The sequence below is a fragment of the Nanorana parkeri genome, unplaced genomic scaffold (assembly GCF_000935625.1).
Source record: "Nanorana parkeri isolate BGI_ZX_2015 unplaced genomic scaffold, ASM93562v1 scaffold961, whole genome shotgun sequence".
Taxonomy (NCBI): Eukaryota; Metazoa; Chordata; class Amphibia; order Anura; family Dicroglossidae; genus Nanorana; species Nanorana parkeri.
In genome coordinates this window covers 255,513-280,823 of record NW_017307229.1, presented here as the reverse complement: position 1 = coordinate 280,823, position 25,311 = coordinate 255,513, and the positions used below count along the sequence as shown (strand labels likewise).

Below are 25,311 nucleotides of genomic sequence, written 5' to 3'. Positions count from 1 at the left end.
AAGGGTTAATGAAAACATTTCCTGGAGTTCTTCTTTAAGATTTTTCTCGCCTAGCTAAAGAGCATAGCTAGAGGAACCTTCCCTGCCAGCTATTGTATTCTGATGGCTGGCATCCACAGCTGTCAGAATACCCGAACAATGACCGCAGCTGATTGGCCTGCAATCACTGTTCAGACAACAATTTTCCACCCGGCTCCTTCAACAAACGTCCGAGATGGATGGTGCGGCCAGGGACACCCACTGATCCAATTTCAGCTGATTCAGCGGAAATAGCTGAAATTCAATCAGTGTATGACCTTTTTAGACAGGATTCTAGCTGATGTATATTTAGAATAAGCTAGCTATACGTTATGGAAAAACAGACATTTTATCAGCTGTTATTATTGTAACTAAAACATGTAGAGCATTTAACAAATTACAATTTTAATTACCCCGTGCAACATTTGTGTCATTAGACAGAAGCTGTATTTTCCAGTGACATGATATAATGGGCATCATTAATCTACCCAGAGGTCTGTCCTTGTACAGTAACATCATGAGTCTGCATCCCTAGGGACCACCATTTTTCATGGAGTTCTACTCTTTACAATGGTTCTTTTTCATCTTGAAATGAATCTCCAGCTTTTACAACCAGTATGAAATGTTCAACATAATTTATTGTATATTAGTCAGCTGCCACAAAGTATCCTTCATATAAAAGAGACACTACAGGATAACAAAAAAGGAAAACAAGTATATAGTAAATAAAAATTGGTGACCTGTACAGTGTTTCCTGACCCTGGTCCCATGGGTATATGCAATGTTGCTGCTTTGCCCAGAAAGGCCGAACACTCATTATGTGAGTCGCTTAGCTTAGGGAATGAAGTGAAGTTATGCTGACTTCAATTTTTCAATCATTCATGTAAGAGTAAAAATCCAGTCACCAATATGAACGAGGTTCGATTGTATCCTACTTATATTGATTTAGGGGATTATGGGGTGAAAATACCCACCCCCCTATTATGTCACTGACCTAATGAGAAAGTACTATACTTCATTCCTAGGACAGAACCTACTTCCTTATTATAGCTGTGACAACACAGTGGCTGGGGTGTCACTGGTAAGAAGCAGGGAGCCTGTCTTCCATTACTTTGAGAAAGCAATGGGAGACTCTGTGTGCTCTTTATGGACTTCAAAATGAACTAGCAATGAACTGCTTTACTAATTCACTTAAAGCTTATCTCCAGGTAAAACCCTCCACCTGCAGTGGGATTATACCCACACTGCCTGTTAATGTCTAGGGCAGGGGTAGGCAACCTCGGCTCTCCAGCTGTGCTGAAACTACAAATCCCATAAGGCATTGCAAGCCACAGACATGACTCGCAGAGGCAGAAGCATGATGGGATTTGTAGTTTCAGCACAGCTGGAGAGCCAAGGTTGCCTACCCCTGGTCTAGGGTATATGTGTCACAGGGCACCTCTGACATATGCTCTTTGATTAAGTGACAGTTAGTTCCAATTGGGATCTTCGTACCCAATCAGGGTAGGCTAATGATACTAACAGGGTAGAGAAAGACATGGTAGGCTTGATATGTAAACGAAAACCTGAAACTTGTGAAACACCCTCTTTATGATACAAAGTTCATTCACTAATTTCTTTCAATCCAACTATTCTGTTATACAATATACATATTTGCTTAGCAGTGTCTCTTGGGATGCGTTAGTTGTAGGGCACAGAAAATATATCTTCCGCTATCAGCATTTTAAAACCAGCAGCTTGCTATTTTCTGCGCTGTGCAATGCTGTCAGCAGTTATCCGTGTCCCATCGCTCAGTCCTTTGTCCCTTGTCAGTGTTGAAGACAGGCAGTGTTCAGTCAGGCTCTTCCCAGCAACCTGTCTGAAATTATGTGAAAGAGTATTGTAGTAAGATAAATGTACTGGAAAGGCAAAAATCATTGCAGTCTGGCTGCGAACCATTCAAACCCCTTTATGTACGAACATGGACATTAATAAACCTCATGCCAAAAACAGTTAACATAATTGCTAGTGGCTTCAGTGCTGTCTTTGGCCGGCTTTGCACTGGAAGTTACTAAAATTTCCAATTCAAAATTACTGGAGTTAAAGAGGAACTTTACCCATATCTTTAAAATAACAACAACCACACCTTTAGAAATGTTTAGTAATGGCAATCTACAAATACATACGTGTTTGTAGTTGAAGTTGTAGTTTGAAGCTATACTCTGAAAGGGTGTATCACAATCTCTATATTACTCAGCAATTCCTAGGAAGCAGATGAATGTAACATGTTGGGTTTTTTCTAGCGCTTGTTCACACCACCTCTGTGCGTTTAATCGAACGGTACCGCACAACTCACCTCATGTGTGATAGTATATGCACTATATTTTAATCACACTGCAACGCATGGTATTTGTGATGCCGCACGTTGCAGCATGGACCATCACAGTGCAGCCAGGAGGTACGTTTGGGGTGCCATTCAAATGAAATGGCACGCAATGCCCCTCCCACTGTGTAATCGCACAGTAGTTAGGCTGAGCAGTACCGTGCGTTAATTGCACGGAACTGTGCGAGTTGGTGTGAATGGGACATCAGGGTCTGTCACACTTGTCCATTTTCCTGTACTATAATACATACTATAATACATGCATTTTACTGCATCAAGTAGAAATTCCACCCATACCTATGTGGTTATTTCCCATCTATATACTGCAGCTCAACATGTCTTTAAAATATAGGACATGCTACATTTACTGTTTGCTGAAGATGTATCACCACTCATCCAAGGGACTCTCAGTTCAAATGAGTGTTGGAGACGTTCCTCAGCATTTATAGCCACATAGACAACTCAGTCACTTTAAAGCTGAACTACAGGCAGATTTAAAACATCACAAATTAATGAAGCTCTGTAATCATTCATTCATCATAAAATGTATTTTCTAAATGCAAACAGTATAAGTACTTGTATTTGACCTGGTATCATCCTCTTATAGTTCCTATGTATAGCAGAACTCAAACTGGGAGCGGAACAAACAAGATAGGGGGGCGGTCAGTTGTGCGGAGCAAAGAAACAGAGAAATTAGTTTATCAGTCCATAGAAAATCAGTCCATAGAAAATTTGCAGATAATCTATAGGTGTATGGCCAGCTTTACAGCAGAACAACACTGGATTCACTAGGAATGTAAGTATGTTTATTGGGGATAACCCAGCAAACAAGGAGAGAGGGGATTGCAGCACATTTAAAAACAGATCTCCTGTCCTGCCAAACAGGGCTGTGCTGTGTGCCAGAGCTGTGTAATCTCAGGACTAGATGGGCAGAAACACAAATCCTCCAGCAGGTAAAAGGGCTCCTTTTTTTTTTTTTTTTTTTAATTTAACTCTGTATTTGGCTGGATTTGAGATTTGATCCAGTCACGATGGTTAGAAGCAGAATGCACAAAGTGATATAGTCATTCCATTTGCAGCTGCAGTGTTGGAAAACCTCAGCAGGACTTTTATCAAATATCACACCTTTTTTTTTTGCAAGTGCAGTACACCACACAACACACTGAGACCTAAGCGTGTACCTCTGAAAGACCCAACACCCTTACACAAAAGAAAGAATCTGCTATATGCTGTCCAGTTTAGTAAGGAATGCAAAGACCGGTATTGGGAGACAAAAAAACTGTTCAACAATGGCCCAAATTTGTTCCGTTGAATGTGGTTAACTACTACTATGCTACATCTTGACCTGAAGAAGTGATACCTCTCAGACACCTGCTCTGCATGTTTCTGCCTAACTTTTCATGATTCAGGAACAAAAAAACACATTTCATCACAAAAACATAAATGCATACCATAACACATGTCAGAAATGAACAATGTTACATTACATAGGTGTGAAAAGGCCTTTAGGTAAAACATCTGGTTGCGTTTGGCCATTGTTAAATGCATAGTTAATATTTTGCAAAAATGTAATAAATACACTCACATTAATAAAATACAAAAATATGCTTTTATTAAATATTTGCATTGAAGCCTGCAGAGCATTTCAACTGTGATCAATGCATTGCAGGTGCAATGTACAGGCTCCAGTTGTTTACATCCCAGCCCCAGGTCCATACAGGGGTATGGACCTTCCGTCATGGGGCTGGGGTAAGTACATAATGGGCTACAGTGTGGCAATGTCACTGCACTTGTACCGACGCAGTCTGTGATTCTCTTTGCCGCGGTGGCCGAAGTGACTTAGTTATAGAGTCACAGATCCTTGTGAATGTCCTCCATGCAAAAATCAGCAGGACGTTCCAGCAGGGAGAAGTGGGGTGGGGTTGTCGGTTTGAGGGTGGGTAGCTGGGGAATGTGACCATGTCTTCTGCATTCTTCTGGTCATTTATGATGCTTAAAATATATGTAGGCTCAAATACATAACTCAGTTAAGCTTTAACATGTAAACATAATTTTAAGTAATTTGTTTAATAGATTACAGGTATTTATATAGCACCAACAATTTACACAGCGCTTTACATGCACATTCACATCAGTCCCTGCCCTCAAGGAGCTTATAATCTAAGGTCTCTATCTCACATGCATACATATGAGGGCCAATTTTTTAGACAGGAGCCAAGTAACCTACCAGCATGTCTTCGGAGTGGGGGAGGAACCCGGAAGAAACCCACCCAAGCACAGGGAGAACATGCAAACACCTTGCAGATAGTGACCTGGCCGGGATTCGAATCAGGGCTGCAATCAGAAGTGCTAACCACTACTACGCCACTGTGCTACTGATTTTTATGGTTGAATCTATATTTATTGAATAACATCAAGAGTAGAGCACTGTTCTACTGATATTTAAATCAGTATCTTTCATTAAAATAATATCGGGTGATCAAAGGTTTTTGTTAGGCACTTCCTGTTATAGGGTCACAACACTCTGCCCCTGTTTCCAAATTGTGCTCCCGTACTGTCACCCTATTAAACAGACATGGCCCACTGTCATCACCATTGGGAAGCCAGTCATGAGAAATGGTATGCAGCCATTGCTGGATTGTATGTACGTAGACAGGACAAGACCACAAAGGGGCTGCTGGAGATGATATGTAACAAAGGATGAAAAGGTGACAAGTATTTTAGACAAAATGGCAATTATTTTTTAGACAAATGTCATTTAGTTAGGGTTTACATCTAATTTAAAATGACTCTGGTGCACATTACTGTCCTATGTGTGACCTTATTTACAGTTCGGCCATATAATATGAGCAAAATTTCAAACATTTTCTTTGCTTGATTTGAATTTGAGGAGAATAGATAAGTGTTTAGCTACAGTGTTTTTGTGTTAAAATGCTTAGATAATGAGAGAATACACTTGCTGCTGAAGCAGGTCTCTCTCAGAATTCCTTATTCTGTGTGATTTAATAAAGGTTACAAGTCACCCTAAAGGCTTTAGACTTAATGAGGGCTTTCCTGCAGACAGATCTCTTATCACTCGTGTTTTCTGTATTATGATGCTGCTGACCTCTATGCTAGTTGCCAAAAGGAAAAAAAATGTCCTTTATTCTTTGCCTTTTAGTAAGCCCTGTGATGGCAGAACACAAAGAAATGTAGGGAAGGCATTCTCCATAGAAAGTAAAAATACAATTTGTCTTCTGGCAAAATATCATTTCACGTTCAATTGAAAAGCAAGACTTTTATTGGAAAGTGAAACACCCTACTGCTTCTTCTGTCTAACTATTATTGCATCAAATGAAAAGTATGATAATAAGGTCGAGGGTCATATATAAGAGGTTCACCATCAAATGCCATGGCTAGGTTAAGATGTGCCTGTATGTTGTTTAAATCCTAAGTGTGTTTGAAAATAAATATATTTTGTGGTTTTATCCTATGTAATTGTGGTGAATTATGGTACTGATTAAATGGATGGACGAGTACAGAAGTGATTTCTTTGAATTTAAAATGGAAACCAGTATTTATGGCATATGTGAGGTTGGTTTTAGCCGAAAAGAAGCCCTGGACCAAAATAAATTTAGGCTAATGTGCAGGATTACTGTACCAATGGCTTTGCACTTTACTAGGTAGAGTGAGTTTTTTTTAATTGAGTTTTGCAATAAAAGTAACAAACCAAACAAAACCAAAATAATCAATACCAATCAGTGTTTGTCTCATCATACAATAAAGGACAGCGTATCATGAACAATGCTTTGCATACAACATATATGACATAGGAAAAACTCATAGGCAATATCATAATTTAACGCAACCTAAGAAGAAGTTAGGGCAGGTCAACAGTTGTGTTAGTGGAGCCTAACCATGAACTTCATATACCATCAGAGAGCTGTGGATTACCCCTCTGCTCATAAGTAATCTTGTAAACAGGAAGGGATTGATCAACTATACGTTTCCAGCAAATCACAGAAGGAGCCCTAGGACCATTCCACACCAGAAGAATGGTCTTTCTGGCATAAAAGATTAGAATATGGAGAAGACGTTGAGCCCTGGAGTCTAACATGAGATCCCCTAGCAAGCCTAAGAGGCAGAACGATGGGTTGCACATATTGAAACCTAGATTCATCTCTAAGAATTCTGTAATATGAGGTATAGGACACCCGGCAGAAAAATGTAATTTGTAAAATTCTATCCCTGGACGATATAAGGGAAGACACATACAGTAGTTATCTTCAAAATCGTACCAGTCGTCAGGATCTAAATCTGGAGGTAGAGTGAATTTTGTTGCAAGATCCGGAACTCTTTTGTCTTACTCAGTTCTGTAAGACCTGATGACATTATAAGAGCATCACATTGTTACTAGAGTGATCATTGAACATGATTCTCTCCAGTGGAGTTCATCTCAAATTTCCAGATGACATTATGCAATTGGACCAAATGTTGCAGATTAGGATGGCTGAATGCGAATTTCAGTGTTATTTTTGGTCATTCAGTAGGCTTCTGGGAGAAAGTGCCCAAAGGTTGCATCACAGGCTGCCTTATATCTGCTTCTGCTGATGCCTGGGCTCCCTTAGGTTGACTTCCCTGTTTTTTGGCCCCATCATCTTGACACCAAAGGTGTAGTTACACTTTAGAGGAAACCTTACTGATGAAGCTTGAACTTCGCCATTACAGACCTCTCCTTTTGAAATTGCTAGTTGCCTAGCTGTTATGATTTTCTTCTGTATTAAGAGGTTTTGAGTTACTGACCCAAAACAAATACATAGATCAGGATTTCTGACTTCACTCTGTCGTTTGCGTTTTGCTATGCAATTATTTTGCATTGTCTCAGGATTCCTCTCAGTACAGCTTACCTTTATCATACAGCAGTTAAGCAACTTCTAAAGCTTATGATGTGATGCTGGTGATTTCAAACATCATAGACTGATTATTATATGCATTTTGATAAAATTGTATGTTTATTGTGTGATCTATGTACATATTTTTAAACTCCTTCCTGGGCTTTATATGCACATTCCTCAGATTTACAAGCTACGCTGGTATCAGGGCATCACTTTAATATTTGGTTTCATCACATTATACATTCCACGCATCTGCTAGAGCCCATTAGTGATTGTGGTTTGACAGCAAGTGATACCACATAGAAAATGTACAACTATGCTATATTAACCGCATGTATGAAAATATTGCATCTTTGTTGCTTAAAATGTCACAAAATAGATTTATACAGTTTTATTTCTTTTTTTTCAGAATGTGTAATCAATAGCCAGGAATGGACCCTCAGTCGCACAGTACCGGAAATACGTGTGGTAAGTTATGAGGTCATGCTTGTCTATACATGCATTTAAAAGACATCAGTTCGTTGTCAAATATGACAGTCCTTTTTAGGATTTTTGATTTTGCTGTTGCAATGTCATCTTAACCCTCATTCGCACAAGTGTCCTTTGTTTTATATAAATGCAGGAGAAATGAATCTCAGAAGTATAAACCCACTTTAGACCTCATTGAGATGGCATAATTATATGCATTTCTATATGCATATTTCTATAGGACATTCTAGTTCTCCTGTGTTAAAATGTACTTGTGTTTACATATGCTTACACATGTTTATATGCTAGTATCAGATTTGCCCCTGGACGCACAGATTTTTCTTTCTAAATGCAGTTAAACTGAACACACCTAGAATCATGTAAACGCACAGTGGGAATTATACTGAATAAAATTATTACATGCATTTATATCTGATTAGAAACGTCCTGTGAATGCATACAATTCCATACCTGTGTTAATGAGGGCTTAAAGAGTTAGTTCACCTTTAGTCAAATTTCTAAAAAAAAACCCCCCTTGCATTTCAGCATTCTTAGCAGATGACAAACCACTGTTCAGCTTACCAAAAAAAAAAGCTTCTTTTGCATGTCATACCTACAGTCTGTGCGTAGCCTGACTGCAAAAACTCCTGGGTAGACAACCCCCTCTATCCTCCCTAAACTCCAGGATGTGTTGGACAGTAGAATCACTCCCCCAACACAGAATGAATGAGCGCTATGGCTTGTTTAAACACTACGCATGTTCAGTACGCTCTCTCTCCCTTTCTCCCACAGTTCAGCCACTGCTACTACAGAGGTGGTGAGAGCATATTGAGCATGTGCAGTGTTTGAATGAGCCACAGCACTAAATCCTTCTGTGTTAGGGGAGCGCTTCTAACTTCCAATCTATCCAAACAGTCAAAGGCAGCAGTGCCTTAGATCTCACATTGCAGATATACAGCTATGAGACTGTAAGTATAGGAGCTTCTTCCATACCAGGAGGTGCACTGCTATTTTTCAGGAGGATTTCTGGACAAAGGGTCATTTTTTTCAGGTAACTGCTTAGAAACAATTAACATCTGAAAATATTCCCTACACCATAGCAAATCTTCATTTCAGGTTCACAGTTTGTGAGCTTGTCAGTTTTTAAGAGTCTATTCACATGCCGCTTTCCCCTGAAGAAATACAATATAAAAATATAAGGATAATTTATTTTCATTTCAAAAACATGGTATACATGAAGTAGGTCCCAAGAACAATAATAAAATAGAGACAAGCAAAGAAAAGAAATAAATGCGCATGTAAACATAAGTATACAGATAATAGTGTAAAAATAAATCATAATAATTTTAAATGAACACCAATTTGTTCAGTATGAGCAACCACACATAAAAAGCAGCAGGATGCTCGATAAGATTGCAGCAGAGGTGTAACTAGAAACCTCCAAAAAGTGTCGGCACCTCGGCGGTTACCGGGCTAGTGCATGTATGTAGTCCCAGGAGGCAATGCTGGAGCCTCACAATTACCGGGACCTGGTGCTCTTCTTCCTTTCCGGGCCCCACCCAAGTGGCAGAACACCACGGCCCGGTCGCACCTTGTTAGTTCTGCCAATGCCTCCATTCCCTCTACTCTCCAGTATTAAAATACAGACTCCGCTCCTCCCCTTTTCTCTCCAGTGTTACAATGTAACTATAAAACCAGAGCTTTTCAACTCCCAGCCCCATTCACTCACAGCTGCCGCATTCCTTACCCAAAATATGTAGTGTGCAGATGAGCAGGACACTCTTTAAACAAGTTATAACAGGTTTTATCTGCAGCCTTGGGGATGGGGACACCGTGACTACACCGATTCTCTGCCAACTAAGCTTCTCCTTTGGTGGAAACACCCAAATGTTGCCTCCTGTGGTCCCAGGAGGCAATGTCAGCTCCTTAGCGGTTACCGGGGCTGGGACCTCTTCTTCCTTTCCGGGGCCTCACCAAGTGGTGGAACGTCGGGGCCTGATCACACCTGCAACCCATGTGACCCTGGTAGTTCCACCACTGGATTGCAGTATTATCAGTAATAAAGTTCAGTATTATCAATCTCAAATTACAGTGATGAAAAGAAATAATACTAATATTAGCATCAATAATTCAGGGTGATCTGACAGCATTAGGAAAAATGCCATTCCTCAGCCTGGTGGTTCCTAGCTCTAATGCTGTATAATATCTGACCTGCAGGGAGGGGGATAAACAATCCATAAATAGGATGGGAAGGGTTAATCATAAAACTGAGGGCCATCTTCCTACACCTGCTGTTCTAAATATTACTGATAGTGGACAGATTGCTGCCAACAATCCTCTGAGGAGTCGTTACCACCCGCTACCATACCAAACAAAATAGAAAGCAATCCATTTTTTAAAAGAAATGGAGTCTTGGAGAACTTGTCGAAGTTCCCTACAAAAGTGTTAAATGTTTTCTAAAATGCCAAACAAAATGTGGCTTATTTTCCATGAAGTGCCAAATAGAATGGTTGAACTGGTCACGCTGCTAGCTAATTAATTACTTTGGAAATTAAACTTCTCTAATTTGTCACGTTTGATTAAATCATGCCAACTGCAAAGAGAATAATGAGATAATTAGTTTATATTGACACCACTTATAATTACACTCTCCATCAATGTATTACTAGTGGGAGAATACACCATTCTGTGTATTGTCCTGACCATTAGAGGACAGGGATGAAGAAACCCATCATAACTAAAGGGAGATATACAGTGTGAGGCCAGCCATACCGGGGGAGGGGGGTTTCCAGGGGGGTTCCAACAGGGCCACACACTGGTCGAATTTTGTCCGTCAGCAAAACTCAGCAAAAATTCAACCGTTGTATGGCCTGTTTAAGGTCTTCCATCCTCTATTACTGCTGCACTTTTCATAGATAGAAATGTACATGAATATCAATGAATATCATTCAGTTTAAAACAAAAGATAATGGATCTATAAAAACTGAAGGAGGAAAGGCAGTTTGCTGCTCTGTAAATAGTGGAGACATTTCATATAGTCAAAAAATAATACAGAACAGGCAATAAAAGTGCCAAGGATGTCAAACAGGGCTTTTTTAAATAGGGTGATTTGTGTTTTCATTAAAGTAGAGTTCTATTAATGGCATAGAAAATGAATGGAAAACTAACATTTTACAATTTCTTCTAATGGGTCCTCTTGGTTCAGTGACCATAAACTAAGTAGCAGGATTTCCCCTTACTTCCTGTCATGTCTTCAGAATGATTTGACATTATTAGAGCCACAGACAGCCAAGCAACTACTATTTTCAGAAGTAGGTCAGCAATTGAAGCCTTTGTATTTCTCTCATAACAGGTTAGCTTTAAAAAAATAAAGCTTTGGAACAGTTTTGTTTGTATTGACACATAGCTATACTCGCCAGTGCCATTTAGGGGCGCTAGTGCCGAGTAAATAGCATCCGTTCATCCATTCAGAACTTTTATAAATGCACCTCATAGATATTGCAAGTATTTTTAGAATCGGTACAGTGCATGCATAGGAGCTGCTGCAGCATATATCTACCTTTTGGACTAGAGTTCTAAATTGGTGTATTTATTGCAATAGCATTCTAACTGTGCTGTAATCCCATTTTTCCTTTATCTGAATTCATATGTAAGAGTCCGTACACTAAGTAATATGTAAATGTGTTCTAAATGTTTGTTTTCCATATTATGGAGCAACTTTGTCTTCCCAGAAAGCAATTATATAATGGGGGTTCTTTTCCTTTTACATAATATAGTGGTCCTTGTGATTATGAAGAGGTCATGTTCATGTAATATGTTTTCTGTGCTGCACCCCATACAAATGGCACTGCTTCTAAAATAAAACACCCTGATCACAGTATATTTATTGACACAGTCCATTGCAATCGTTTTTAGCTGTATGTATGAGAGCTAAAAATACATTTTGGTAATGCCCAGTGAATATTAAAGGACCTGCAGCCAATGTTTTTATTGTTTTGTATAGAGTGGTTAAGTATTAAAATGTTTGCATGTTTTTGTTCTTGCAATGTACACATTTTGGGAAAACTGCCCATAGCTGCAATAAGCTCTGAGGAAGGGGGTTGGGTCTCTCCCCAAAACAAGCTGGCTGTTTGATACAAATATTAAACTTTTTACACTGACTCTGTTTTCATCTGGTACTGTCCCTGAGTTTCTCCCAGTACCTCCCAATAGAAGACCGTGGGTCTTTGAACTGCATAACCATAAGCTAATGAGCTACCTACACATCAAGTTGGGTCTATCAAAAGGGATAGCAAGAGACTCGTTCCAGTGCCTAAAATATTTTCATGATTTGAAGTTTTTTAGACCTAACCTACAGCTATCTGACTGTTAGTGATAATGAACGCCCCTGTATAGATACCTGCTAGCCAGAGAAGTCACCCTCTGGGTACAAATGGTCCACTGATTACCCACTATTTCTGGCTTTGGCAAAAGGATTCTGTGGCAAAGGCACTTCAGGCTTCTGCCTGAAAAGCCAATTAGTGCTTCAACCTCATGAAGAAGGAGGTAAGCATATGGTGCCCTTTTTTCTGGTACAGGGAACCATGTAGGGAAAGCGTGCCTAAAGCAAATATTCGACTTTAGGCAGGCTTTAACATTCATTTGCACATATTTAAAGGTATACATACTGTTGAAAAGCTGTAATAGTTGACACATTTAGTGGTTATTTTGTATACAGGTTATAGTGGCTAAGTTATAGGCCATTTAAGGCTTAAAATGTCATATTGAGCATTTACTTTTTTGGAATTACAGGACCTGATATCAGTCATTGTCTTCAGTTTAAATCAGACTGTTTATAAAAGAAAGCTGCCAGCAGGTATTAAGTGTAAGCTATATGCCACATACCACTGCCACATACCTGCAGCAGCTTTTGTTGCCCCTTGCTATACTCAAACGCTGGCCATTCTGAATTGGAATAATTCCTGGTAGTGTCAGAACTCTCCATGCTAAGTACTGTGATGTGCTGCCTCATTGGCTCATACAAATTTCTATGAGGGGTGGGCAAGTTCCCACACTACTAGGACTTGCTGAACCTTTGGTCGTTCAGAACAGCCCAGCATTTGGCCTTAGCAGATGGCAATGAGATTTGCTGTGGGTATGTGCAGGCACCTACGAATGCCTGCACTTTATACCTTCTATCATTTTTTTTTTGTGACAGAGCCACTTGGAAAATATGTATTTGAATAAATAATTGTACTCTCTTTTGTGCCCTTCTAGCTTTTTCTACTTTTCTGTTGAACCATACCAATACTCCTTCATAGAATACATTATTGTGGATGATCTATTCATTGTTACCATAAATTATATAAAAAAACTAATTTTTGTCTCCCTCCTTCCCTTAGGGAGTTCTGGGTAATGTCAAAAGTGCAAAATCTTCTCTGGTTCACCGATTTGTTACTGGATCCTATCTGGCATTAGAGGCACCAGAAAGTAAGTATACCTGTATACATTTTAGTGGTATTTTACTTATTGGTCTCTGGATCAGAAAACAAGTCTTCATTGCAAATAGCCCAAAAGGTTACAAGTGAATCTTATAAATGAAAAACCTTCCACTAATTTAGTTGGCTATTTAGGCAGGTATATGCTTGCTGGTAAACCTTTGTAAACTAGAATTTTATTCAAAGATAAATGAATGAGTGCCATACACTGCTCAAATTCAACAGGAAATTAGCTAACATTCAAGCTGTGGGTGACCCTGGCATCACCCCCCGACTCAGCAAAATTCAACTGAAAAATTGAAGGAGTTGGGTGGAAAACTGTGTGCCAAACATTGACTGCATCCAATCACATGCAGTCAATGTTTGGGTATTCAGACAACCATGGGTGCTGGCTGTAGCATAGATGGAGAAATCTATACACGTATGCATAGCCTTATTCTCATAGAGTATATGAATGCAGGGGTGTAATATTAACCATAGCAACCCACATGGTTGCTATGATGCATGGAGGTGGAAGGAGTCCCATTGGTGGGTTGTTGAGGCTAGTTAAACATAGAAGGTCCGTGCGCATGTGAAGATAATGCATATCCATAACTGTATTATTAAAGATAGCAGATGTTGCTGTAGACACTGACCCTGTACCACCTGTGAAATTTCAAATCAAGAAGAGCTGATGTCAGATGGACATGAGGAGACTTCAGAATGATTGTTGCTAGTAATTTTTTAATGATCATTGTGTAATGATACGTGTAATCTACTTATCACTTTTAGATTTGGATAGGATATAGAGTGATTAAATCACCTGTTAGGATTTTTTCTCTGTGTTTGAAGAGCTTTAATCCTGCCCTATTCTATCCAAAGCTAAGGGGAAAAAAATGTTTTGACTTGTCCATGTCCCTAAGTAAAAGTAGTGCAAATTTAATGAGAAATAGTGCCAAATATGTGCAAACATTTTATAGACAAGTTACTGTCAGTTTACAATACATGATGGGGCAAGTGATGCTAAGTCAAATGGAAATGTTGCCAGTTCATTGATGAATAAATCTCAGTTGTACCTGACAGGCTCCTGATTCACTTTGCATCAGTCGGTTTAATTCTCCACAGTGTTGTTTTCTTGATGATTTTGTTTTTAGAGTTACAGGTTACCATACAAAATATATGTTGGATCTCACCTAAATGTTTACTGTTGTAGGGGTGCTACTACAATTAGTGTTTTTGTAATATGAAGGAGCAGTTAGACTGATGCAATACATTGAGTTGGTAGCCTCCATAAACTAACCATGCAATTTATGTTTGTAATTTGTATATTTTCACAGCATACTGAAAAATTTAAAAAATATACCGGTATTTCTTACCTTTTTCTGAAGCTGGCCATAAACTGGTAGACTTTCGTACAAATGTTCACATGAAAATTTATCAGCCCAGTTGATCATTGAGGAGTTTATCACCTCCCCAGTTCGTATCTCTGGGACAGTATTTGGGACCAACATTTCCAGAGGGTTCTCTCATTTGAACTTTTGTCAATAGTGGTTTAGTGTTGAAAGGTCTCCCTTTCTGGGAGACATCTGCTAGGATGTTGGATAATTGAGGAACTGCTTATTAACTCAACTCTGAGGAAGCACATGTGGCTGTCCCCACTTAGGAGATGTGAACCTTCTTAGCTATCCTGCCATAGAAAAGTATAACCAAGAAACCACTAATAACTTGGTCCCTAAGGAGCTGATTTACAAAGGAGTTATGAGCCATTATAGACTGTACAGGGGATAGGGGGTACAGAAGCTAGGCCATAAAAGAAACCCTGTTCAAGTTTTGCAAAGTGACTGGCATCTAAGCTAATCAGGTGTACGTGTCTCTCTTGGTGTCAGAGGTGCAATGGATCCAACATTTTAGGTGTATGTAAACCCTAAATCTATTTTTCAGTATGTTTGGCACCATGGGTGTCTAGGTGAGAAACTAAGCAGCAGATTCACCAAAAATGATTTGCTGAAGAAAACTGTATGCGATGAGGCATGATGCCAAACATACTGAAATAGAAATTTAAGGGTTACATATACTTTAAAACATATCTAACACCAGGTAAAGGATTGAAGCTCTGCCTTTTTTTAAATTGCTGTCTTTGTAGCTGCTGGGGAGACTCATTCTCTCTGTTTGCTTTGGTGACCATGGTCCCTGGGACAGAATGTGATGGGAAATCCAAAGATTTACCACTGTTATTGGAGCAGGATGTAAAGGGAAATCTACAAGTGAAGACACCTGGTATACTGACAACTGTCTTAGAGGGGATCTCTCCTAATTTTGGAGAAATATTCTTTCCTTTTATGTTCTGTTTTTGAGAAAGAAAGTTAAGGAAAATTATTTCCAAATTAACCATTCCCTAGTATATATAAAAAAAAACCTAAGAACAACGTTTAGCTTTTGATACATTTAACCAGAAGCAGGAGGAGCTGGGAAAAAGATGAACCCAGGCTGTTCAATGCAGTCTGCCAATATGGAGCTTAGTCTATCAGACCTGCCAGGCACCAAACCTTCCTCCACTCAGATCTCTTGAGTGCAGTCCTCTTTTAGATATGCCGTACATGTAGACTTGCACAGGAAAATCTAGCTTTCTTGAGGAACAGAAATCTTTGCTGTCTAGTTCAGTCATTTCTCCCTTTTTACATAAGCCACCCACTCACTCACTCTGCTGTGTGCTTTATGTGCTGATGCTTAAAGTGGCAGAAAGCATTGTATATTGTCAGCAGGAAAAAATCCTTTTTTTTTAAACCACAAAAGAACATCTATTGCTCCAAACATTAAGAAGCAAGGCATTTTAAGTGAATTAATTACAACTGCGTAGGCTACACTTCCTGCAAAAACCTTCATACAGGATAAGTCTTGTGCCATTTGATGATATCTAAACTTTATTTCAGAAAATGCATACATTCCTAAGCATTTGTGTTCTGAAGTACAGCAGATGCTGCTCATACCGTGTTTCCCCGAAAATAAGACACTGTCTTATATTTTTTTTTGGCTCAAAAAAAACACACACGGTCTTATTTTCGGGGTAGTTCTTATTTTTTTAAATTATACAGCAATTCACACTTATTCATGTACAACAGTCTACATGTATTCATGTAAAAAAATATGGTGATCAGGGCAATCAGGGGTGCCGTACCTTTCCAAGAGCAGTTTGTTAACCAATCGCTGACCAGGATGAGCGAAGCACGCTTTTGCTATCGATTCCTCAGAGGCGGAGTGCATTTGGTATCACTCCGCCTGTGACAGGAGCCGGGGCTATAGAGGAAGCATCGGCTTATGCGCCTTTGCTCCCTCCGCTGCCGCCTCACTCCCTCTAGCGCTGGCTTCATTGGCACCGCTGATTCTCTCCCGCCTTTTTTCAAGTTCCCCCTTATGCCACCATCGGCCCTGGGAATGGTCAAAACTAGGTCTTATTTTCGGGGTAGGTCTTATATTTTAGCAATTCCCAAAAATAGTACTAGGTCTTATTTTCGGGGTAGGTCTTATTTTCGGGGAAACAGGGTATTATGGCCTGTTCATTAAGGATAATCCACCCCAAACAGTGTTTAGTGGATTGAAGCAGACTTTGATTCACTGCCAAGTTTGTAATACTGCCTGTGACCTTGGCAGAGATATCTCCAAAAATATATGAAGAGTGTTCCTTATAAATTGCTCAAAAACATTAAAGGAACACTTTGAAAACACATCAGATCTCAATGGGGAAAAATATCACGCTGGATATCTACTGTATACTGGACTGGGTAATGTGTTAGGAAAGAAAGGATGCCACATCGTTTGATGGAAATGAAAAATTATCAACCTACAGAGGGCTGAATTCAAAGACATCCCAAAAATCAAAGTCAACAAATGATGCAGCAGGCTAGTCCATTTTGCTGAAATTTCATTGCAGCAACTCAAAATGGTACTCAGTAGTTTGTATGGCCCCCACATGCTTGTATGGATGCCTGACAACGTCGGGGCATGCTCCTAATGAGACCACGGATGGTGTCCTGGGGTATCTCCTCCCAGATCTGGACCAGGGCATCCCTGAGCTCCTGACTGAGGTGCAACTTGGTGGCATCGGATGGACCGAGACATAATGTCCCAGAGGTGTTCTTTTGGATTCAGGTCAGGTGAGCGTGGGAGCCATTCAATGCTATCAATTCCTTCACCCTCAAGGAACTGGCTGCATACTCTCACCACATGAGGCCGGGCATTGTCATGCACCAGGAGAAACCCAGGAGCCACTGCACCAGCGTAGGGTCTGACAATGGGGCCAAGGATTTTATCATGATACCTAATGACAGCCGGGGTGCCATTGTCTAGCCTGTGGAGGTCTGTGCGTCCCTCCATGGATATGCCTTCCCAGCCCATCACTGACCCACCACCAAACCGGTCATGCTGAACGATGTTACAGGCAGCATAACGTTCTCCACAGCTTCTCCAGACCCCTTCATGTCTGTCACATGTGCTCAGGGTTAACCTGCTCTCATCTATGAGAAGCACAGGGCGCCAGTGGCGGACTTGCCATTTCTGGTGTTCAATGGCAAATGCCAATCGAACTCCATCATCCACATACAATGCAGAAGCCAAGCTTCTAGATCTTAACCCTTTTTTAGAACAGACAGTGTTTAAATCTAGTATACAACTGATAACTAAAAAGGACAGGGTTAATTATGGTAAACAATAACTCCACAGCACCCCCCTCCTTAACATTGCATAGCAAAGGAAAAAAACATCAGTTTTTGAGTTTTTAGCAAAGAGCAAGTAAAATTGTAAGCGACAATTTTAATTTTGAATTACACTATGTGAATGGGTAACAAAAAAAAAAGGAGTTATCCCAATTCGGCTGAAAAAGTGGAAATACACTCTAAAATAAATCTGTTGGTAAAATTCACTATTGACCTAAATCATTACGGAACATGTCAGCATTACGATATTAATTTTTTTGGTTTTTTAAAACCCTCTTTCTTGCCATGAATAAAAACTGCTCTTTACTAAGCAGTCTGCATGATCTCTAGTTACCAATCAATTCTAAAAAGTATCTGTAGTGATGAGCTGAACATAGCTGGGTTCAGGGGGACATTCATCGAACTGCGCCAAAACTCGAATGTTAATCCAAACCCCATTGAAATCAATGGGAGCCAAATGTTTAAAATCAATTCTCTCCAGACATGTACCAATGTAAAAACAAAATAAAAAAATTACAAATTCGGTTCAGCGGGGAGCAGCTCTTTAATAATGCTTAAAGTGAAAAATGTACAATGCTAAATTCCTTTAAATGTTATGCTTGGGGGATGCCCTAAAGCTGACTATGAAGTTGCACGTCTCTAGGATGTACACAAGTAAAAGTAACATTTAAGACAAAAACCTACCATTTGTCAGTAAATTATATTTCCCTGTCTACTTGGGTTTTTCTGTGAAAAACGACATTCTGAACCCCCAAAATCAAACAAAGTGCATATGTAGCTGGGCATTGCCCTGGGGGACATGCCCACTATACTTAGTCAACTGCAAACTAATCAAAGAATATTGACGATTGTTTTAATGAAGTTGTTCTAATTAACATGTATATCTAAGAGACAGCCTAACGTTCCCCTTAAAATGACATAACAAAAGCGTTCATAGCTGGGTATTTCCATGGCCATCCAGGAACGGTTGAAGAGCAAAGATCATGGAACTTTGCCCTCCAGGCCTGACAACACACCTTTTCTTAGTCTGCTTCAACAGAGAGTTGTGATGCTGATGTCACTACCCCCATTAGCAAATCAACAGGTTGGAATTTGACAGTGCAACACAATGGTCTGACAGACATACTCAAAAGCTGGTGTTTCTGGATCAAAGCTACAGTATACCCGCTATGAACATGTAAGAAAAATTGCGGAGTGGCTAGTTCACCAATGTAATTACGGAAACTGCGGTGTGGGTGGCTCGCCATTAATGTAAGAAAATGACACGAAATATGATTTTTTTATGTCATATTCCTTTTCTCGAAGCATAGGATGGGAAAAGTTCAATAATAGATGATTGTTGTCGTTGTTGCATAAAGTTCATAATGTGTTTAATTTAAAAGTTGCAAATGATTACAGGATATGGTATATCTTACAGAATGAGTCTATAAGATGCTTGATGATTACAAAATATAGTATATCTTACAGCAGAAATCTATAAGATGCTTAAGAAACGTGGCTAGGTAGTAAGTAAAAATAGTCCTAACAGGTGTCTGTCTATTCAATGTGAGTGTGGGGGTGTGGGCGTGTCTTTGTGATGCTGTGCGTGTGTGTGTGGATCTGTAGGGAATGAGTGTGAGTGTGTGTGCGTGTGTGAATGTGTGAATGAGTGTCCCTTGAAGGATCATCCCTCATCCTTTTATCCATGCTTTTACTTTAAAATAACCTATGTGATGTTTACCTTAAAAGTCTTTCTGATTAGCATAAGGGAGTGCCATACTCTTAGTAGCTGAGTCATGTGTTCTCCTTCTATCCCATTTTGGGCATCATAGTCTATGTCCTGAGTAATGTGGTTTATTCTTCAAACTCATTTTAAAGGCCAAGTCTTCTTTGGGCATTCCCAACAACTGTTTCAACTATACTTAGGTCTGCCTGTCAGGCTTACTGATTGATTACCAATTGTAAACTCAAAATCAGCAGTACAGTAAAAAACTGAATCTCCAAACTTGGATAGATTAAAATATAGAAAATCAATCATCATTAAGGTTCACACATACATATTTCAATATCTCTGGATTTAACAGAACACTTTTGAGAAAGGGGTGATGCTAAAAACCCTATATTATCCCCTCTGCATGTGCCTGAAGCTCACCCCTAGTCTGATGCAATAAATTGAGTTGGTAGCCTCCATAAACTACCCATGCAATTTGTAATGTGTATCTTTTCTCAGCATACTGAATTTTTTTTTCCCAAACGTTTCTTACCTTTTTCTTTACAGTGATCTGTCCTTATAGAAAGACTTAGGACTGAAATTTGAGGATTGTGTTTCTTTCATTAACTAAATTAACATACACGGAGAAGCCCTTCACCCTCACAACCCCTCCTAACATTGCAACAGAAAGAGAAGCCAGTAGATAGTTTAACCCTTAAGAAACCCTAACCCAATTAAAAGTAATTTAGATTCCAAGAAGCATGTTTTAAATATTTATTTAGCTTATGCTATGTGAATGGGAACATGTTAGAGATATCTAAAATAGGTGTTGTTCCATCTGGCTTTTGGCTGTAAAAGTTGAAATATACTTTAAATCTGAACTCCAGGAAAAGAAACAAACTTTTTTTTACTTTTAATTAGTCCTGCCGTTTTATCAATGGTAAAATATGTATTTTCCAACCAGACAGCGCTTGGTAGAGGTCTCAAAAAATCAAATGCAGAGAGAAGGCACCGTTCTTATGTTTTTATGCATGTTTTATGAATGGATTAGAGGAAAGGAAAGGGGAAGTGAGTGACTCCCTACATCACTGTACACCAGAACTCTCAACAGCAGCATCTGTAAGATCAAAGCTGCCAGTAGTATCTGGCATGAATACAACTAACATTTTTACAATCCCCAGCAACCACCTGGATGTGGTGTATCCAGCATTAGAGATACCGTATTTTTCCGTCTATAAGACGCCCCCATGTATAAGACGCCCCCAACTTTTCTTACCCAAAATTCAGAAATCAATATTTTAAATGATATTATGCATCACACTTACCTCTGAGCCAATCACTTTATTCAGCCTCTGTTGCATCACTGGTTTCTTCATCACTTTTAGCTTCAAACATATCAGTTTCTTCAACTTCTGCTGCATCACTGCTGTCTGCTGAGTCACTGTCTATATATACAAGATCATCCTCAGTTCCGTCCATGGCATTGCTGATTCCACATTTCTTGAAGGACTTTACAATCACCTCTTGTTTGACACCATACCATGAGTTTAGAGAGTTTACAGGTTGTTTTTCACTTTCTGACATTTTTATGGTCACAGAATACTCCGACATTACCGCTCTGGGCACTGCCTACACGATCTCCCCAGCAACAGCTCACGTCAGGTTAAAAAGATTTATGACTGGAGGAGAACTGTTATCTTGTCTCTGCAATCCGTGAGGCTAGTTTGCAGTTGTATCAGCACTTTCAAAACCGCGGCCCCGTGTATAAGACGCACGTCTATTTTTAGATAAAGATTTTTATGAAAAAGTAGCGTCTTATACACGGAAAAATACGGTAACTTTCCTAGTTAATTAAAAGTAAAAAAATGTTTGGAGTTCAGCATTAAGTTTGGTTTTTGTTCTGTTTTTATCTTTTTTATAATATGACAAATAACCATTTTATATTGTGATATGTAGTAATTTTTGTACATATTAGTGTGATGTCAGTATTGTGTCAAGCTATAAAGCAATGTATCTGCTTAAAGGAGAACTATGGGGAGTTAATTACACTCTTACCCATAGTTAGAGCCAACATGTGACATTGAAACTGTCACACGTCGGCTCTATTGATCCGGAAGTGAGCGAAAGCACACCGTCGATCGCTCACTTACCGGTGACTTTCGGTCTCCGCTCCCTGCTAGGATTCCCCCCTGATCCTCCAGCGCTGACTAGAGGAATGGACAAGGGAGGGTGTGGGCACAGCTGGCTCTGCCTCTATATAGGCAGAGCCCGCTGTCAATCAGCCAGCTGGGTGCATCTTGACAGTATTGTCGGCAATAGCCCGTTATATACTGAGTTGTGGGTCACAGGGGGACGTTAGTATATGTCCTCCCGTGACCCTGAGGCGAACTATAGGATAAAAAGGTTACCCCATAATTCTCTTATAAGGAATAAAGTGAAATGGCTGACAAAGCATTTTCAAATAATCTTCAGAATGTTATTCTTACAGGGAAAAGACTGAAAAAGTAGTCATTGCTCCATGAGTTAAGGTAAATTAATTGGTGAAATGTAAAGAATACAAAAAATAACATATATTTAGCATATTTAGAAGTAGCCAAGTAAATAAATGCTACAAAAGTACAATGATAAAAGATTGATTTATGTTGTTCCTTTTATTGTTGTTCCTTTTATGTTGTTCCTTTTATTTTTACCTGCCAAGCCTTCCTATGTCTCAGTGAGGATGCCGATCACATTAAAGGCCCAATAAGGAAGCAACTGACAATATCTCTGGATCTACTGATTGTTTTGTTATACAGTATTCACCGTGGCTTACCTCTGCTTATTCATTTTTTTCATCATATTATCAGCTAAAATTGTTCAGATTTGTGACAAGCTTTTTTTTTTTTTTTTTGCTGTTAGAATAAGAACAAGCAGCTTATTACAACATAGCTACCTTTGATTCAATTTAAAACTTGTGCATTTTTCATAATAATTGGCTTCTCATGTAAATGTTTTTCAAAGAAAGGTTTTAGTATTTCCCATAGAAATTAATTAGATTCCAGCTATCCCTTTTTTGTATAGCAGATCAGACAATGAAAGTAAAGGTCTTTTTATGTGGTTAATTGATACAGACACTATAAACTCAATATATACTTACATTTAATAGTCCTGTTTAGGGTTATATACTGTGTGGAATACAGTATATTACAGAAAGTTATGTATATTTTTTCATTTATTTAAGAGAAGGAGAGAATTTTTTTTTGACAATTTAATGTAACTAACATCAAGCTGGTATTTAAAATTGTACTTTACGATAAGCAAAGTAAAATGGGTATTGAAAGGATCATTGTACTTTTAAACAGTTATATTTTTCGTGAGCCTACAAAGCACCTCCCAAAGTCTTATATTCACTTGTCCATGCCCCTTACCAGATTCTTATTGTGTGGCCATAATGGCTGTTCAGGCACCAAGCACTTGGTCATATGGGTTGGAAAGAGTGTTCAGCCCTATGTAAGCTCCAGTATGTGACCTGCAGCTTACACAGGGTTTACATACTTCCACTGAACAATGGTGGAGTAAGGGGTGAAAGCATGAAACTATTTCAATGTCAGGATGCTAAGCTGTCAAACTTGTCAAATGTTGCTACAATGCCTTCATATATTGGTCTAATTAAAGAATAATTATTACAAGAAGACACTTGACAGCATTAATTGTATAGATTACATTGATCTTGAAGAGACATTGAAGAGATGTACGGTAGTCTCTGTTGTCTCTCTAACAGAAAATGACTCATTTGAGTTTCAGAAAATGAAAGTTTTAGGGTTATGAATACTTTTAATGTGTATTAAGCGCCTGTATTCTTTGTAAGTCTTTCATAATCCGAACACATTACGTTATTAATGTTCCTGTCTGATGTCTGTCAATAAAATATTAGAGAAAAATGCTTGCAGTTTTTTAGATTAGCTGCCAGTCATATTGGAAATTTAATTTTTTCTTCAACATTTTATTAGTTTCATAGACTTAGAAAACGTAACAGTTTGGAACTGATATAGTGTAACAGGCATAAGAGTACACACATTGTTTGTACTGCATAGTCCTTCTGTTTGTGCTCAAGTCTTTTTATAAATCCTTAGAGGCTCAGGTGCCATTTAAGTTGATACTTTGAAGCAGATATGGTCAACATATTGTAGACATCTTAGTGCAGATGAAGATACATATTTGGGTTACAAAACAAATAGATAGGCAAACCATAACCATGTAACCATAACTTATCGTAACTAAACCTAACTGAACATTGCTAAGGATAGATTTGCATATCTTGGCATAAGTTGGTATATGTTGGTGCTCTCATGATCGGAAAACTTTTGAATGTTTAGCCATAGTAGCAGAAGACAAAACTTTATTCATCCAATACAACCTCTGAGGAGGTTTTGCTTGTTTAAAAAAAAAAAGTAATACTATACCCTAAATTGCTTAGATGGAATAAAAGTTCATTTTGGACCAGTTCAGCATATGCTATCCTAAAGCACCATCAGATAAAAAGACAAAATCTTGTTCTGATTGAGAATTAGGAGTTTATAAGGTTGCAAAGGTGTACCTTTGCCAGTTGATTAGGCATTTAATCAAAACAAATCCGCACTGATGTTCAGAAATTTGGGCTTTTATTATAAATGGTACTTGGGATGTATTGCCACAGTGGTTGGTGAATTACGGAGGTACCAGTGTTTGTACAGGCAAGTGGGTAATTTAGGTGCAGAAGAGAAAGTGAAATGCATGTCTTGGAGCATTACTGCAAGTGGAGACATTCCCATGATGTCTGTTATACGTTTGTTCCTCTTACTCAGTGAGTGAAAACCTCTAACATTGTGGGGTTGATTTACTAACCTTATAAACACGCCACAAACAAGTATACACCTCTGTAGTGTGTTCCCTCCCAGCATGATCTATTGGTGGAATCTAGACACCTTTGTAGTGTGTACACACCCAGCAGGTGTGTTGTGCAAAGCCCTGCATGAATTGCAAGGTGATGTTGTGTAAATTAGCTCTACGTTGTGTTGCTTGCATTGATGAATGCAGGAATGTAAATGCATGAGCTAACCATTTTTGTCTAAACTGTGAAGCAGCATTATATATGCATCATGTGCATGATTTTTCCATATATGGCATTAGTGGAAATATGCTTTTAGAGACTTGCATGCCACTATTAGAGCGGTGTGTAGCCTATGGCGCATGCTACATGACGCACGCGTACGTAAATACATAAAAACGCGCCATAACGCGTGAAAATGTGACACGTTGCTCATGTTTGGTTGATAAATACGTTTTGCTGTGTAAAAATGCACACGCACCTGGTGCGTGTGTGTGTTTAGGTTAGTAAATCACCCCCTGTATGTCAATTACAATGTACAATGTACAATCAAGTACAATATGAGCTATAATGTTTAAATCCTTAGTTCGAGTATAAGTCCACAAAAACCAACAACATATAAACAAAAATGAACAAAGATCTAATGTAACCAATTACAACAAAACTATAAGGTCTTCTACAGGTGGGGTCATTCCCCATAAAGCATAGGGAGACCCACTCTGCAGGAGGGTAAGCTCCATCTAAAGGAGCATGACCTAATGGGGAACACTGAGTAGCCCTACCAGGGCCCAAAAACCCTTGCTGAATCCTCTTTAATTAAGAATATATCAGGGGATGCAAGATGATTGCCCAGAAGGCAGTGGCCAACTTTCAGAGTAGTACATGGGA

General features: G+C 39.1%; 1 protein-coding gene across 1 annotated transcript in view; it reads left to right on the top strand.

The window, feature by feature from the left end:
* AGAP2 (ArfGAP with GTPase domain, ankyrin repeat and PH domain 2) overlaps positions 1-25,311 on the top strand; it is a 159,097-nt gene that overhangs the window by 64,272 nt on the left and 69,514 nt on the right. Inside the window, exons 2-3 of the mRNA XM_018566600.1 lie at positions 7,664-7,722; positions 13,104-13,191. Coding sequence (XP_018422102.1) covers positions 7,664-7,722; positions 13,104-13,191 — 147 coding nt within the window. The remainder of the gene's footprint in view (positions 1-7,663; positions 7,723-13,103; positions 13,192-25,311) is intronic.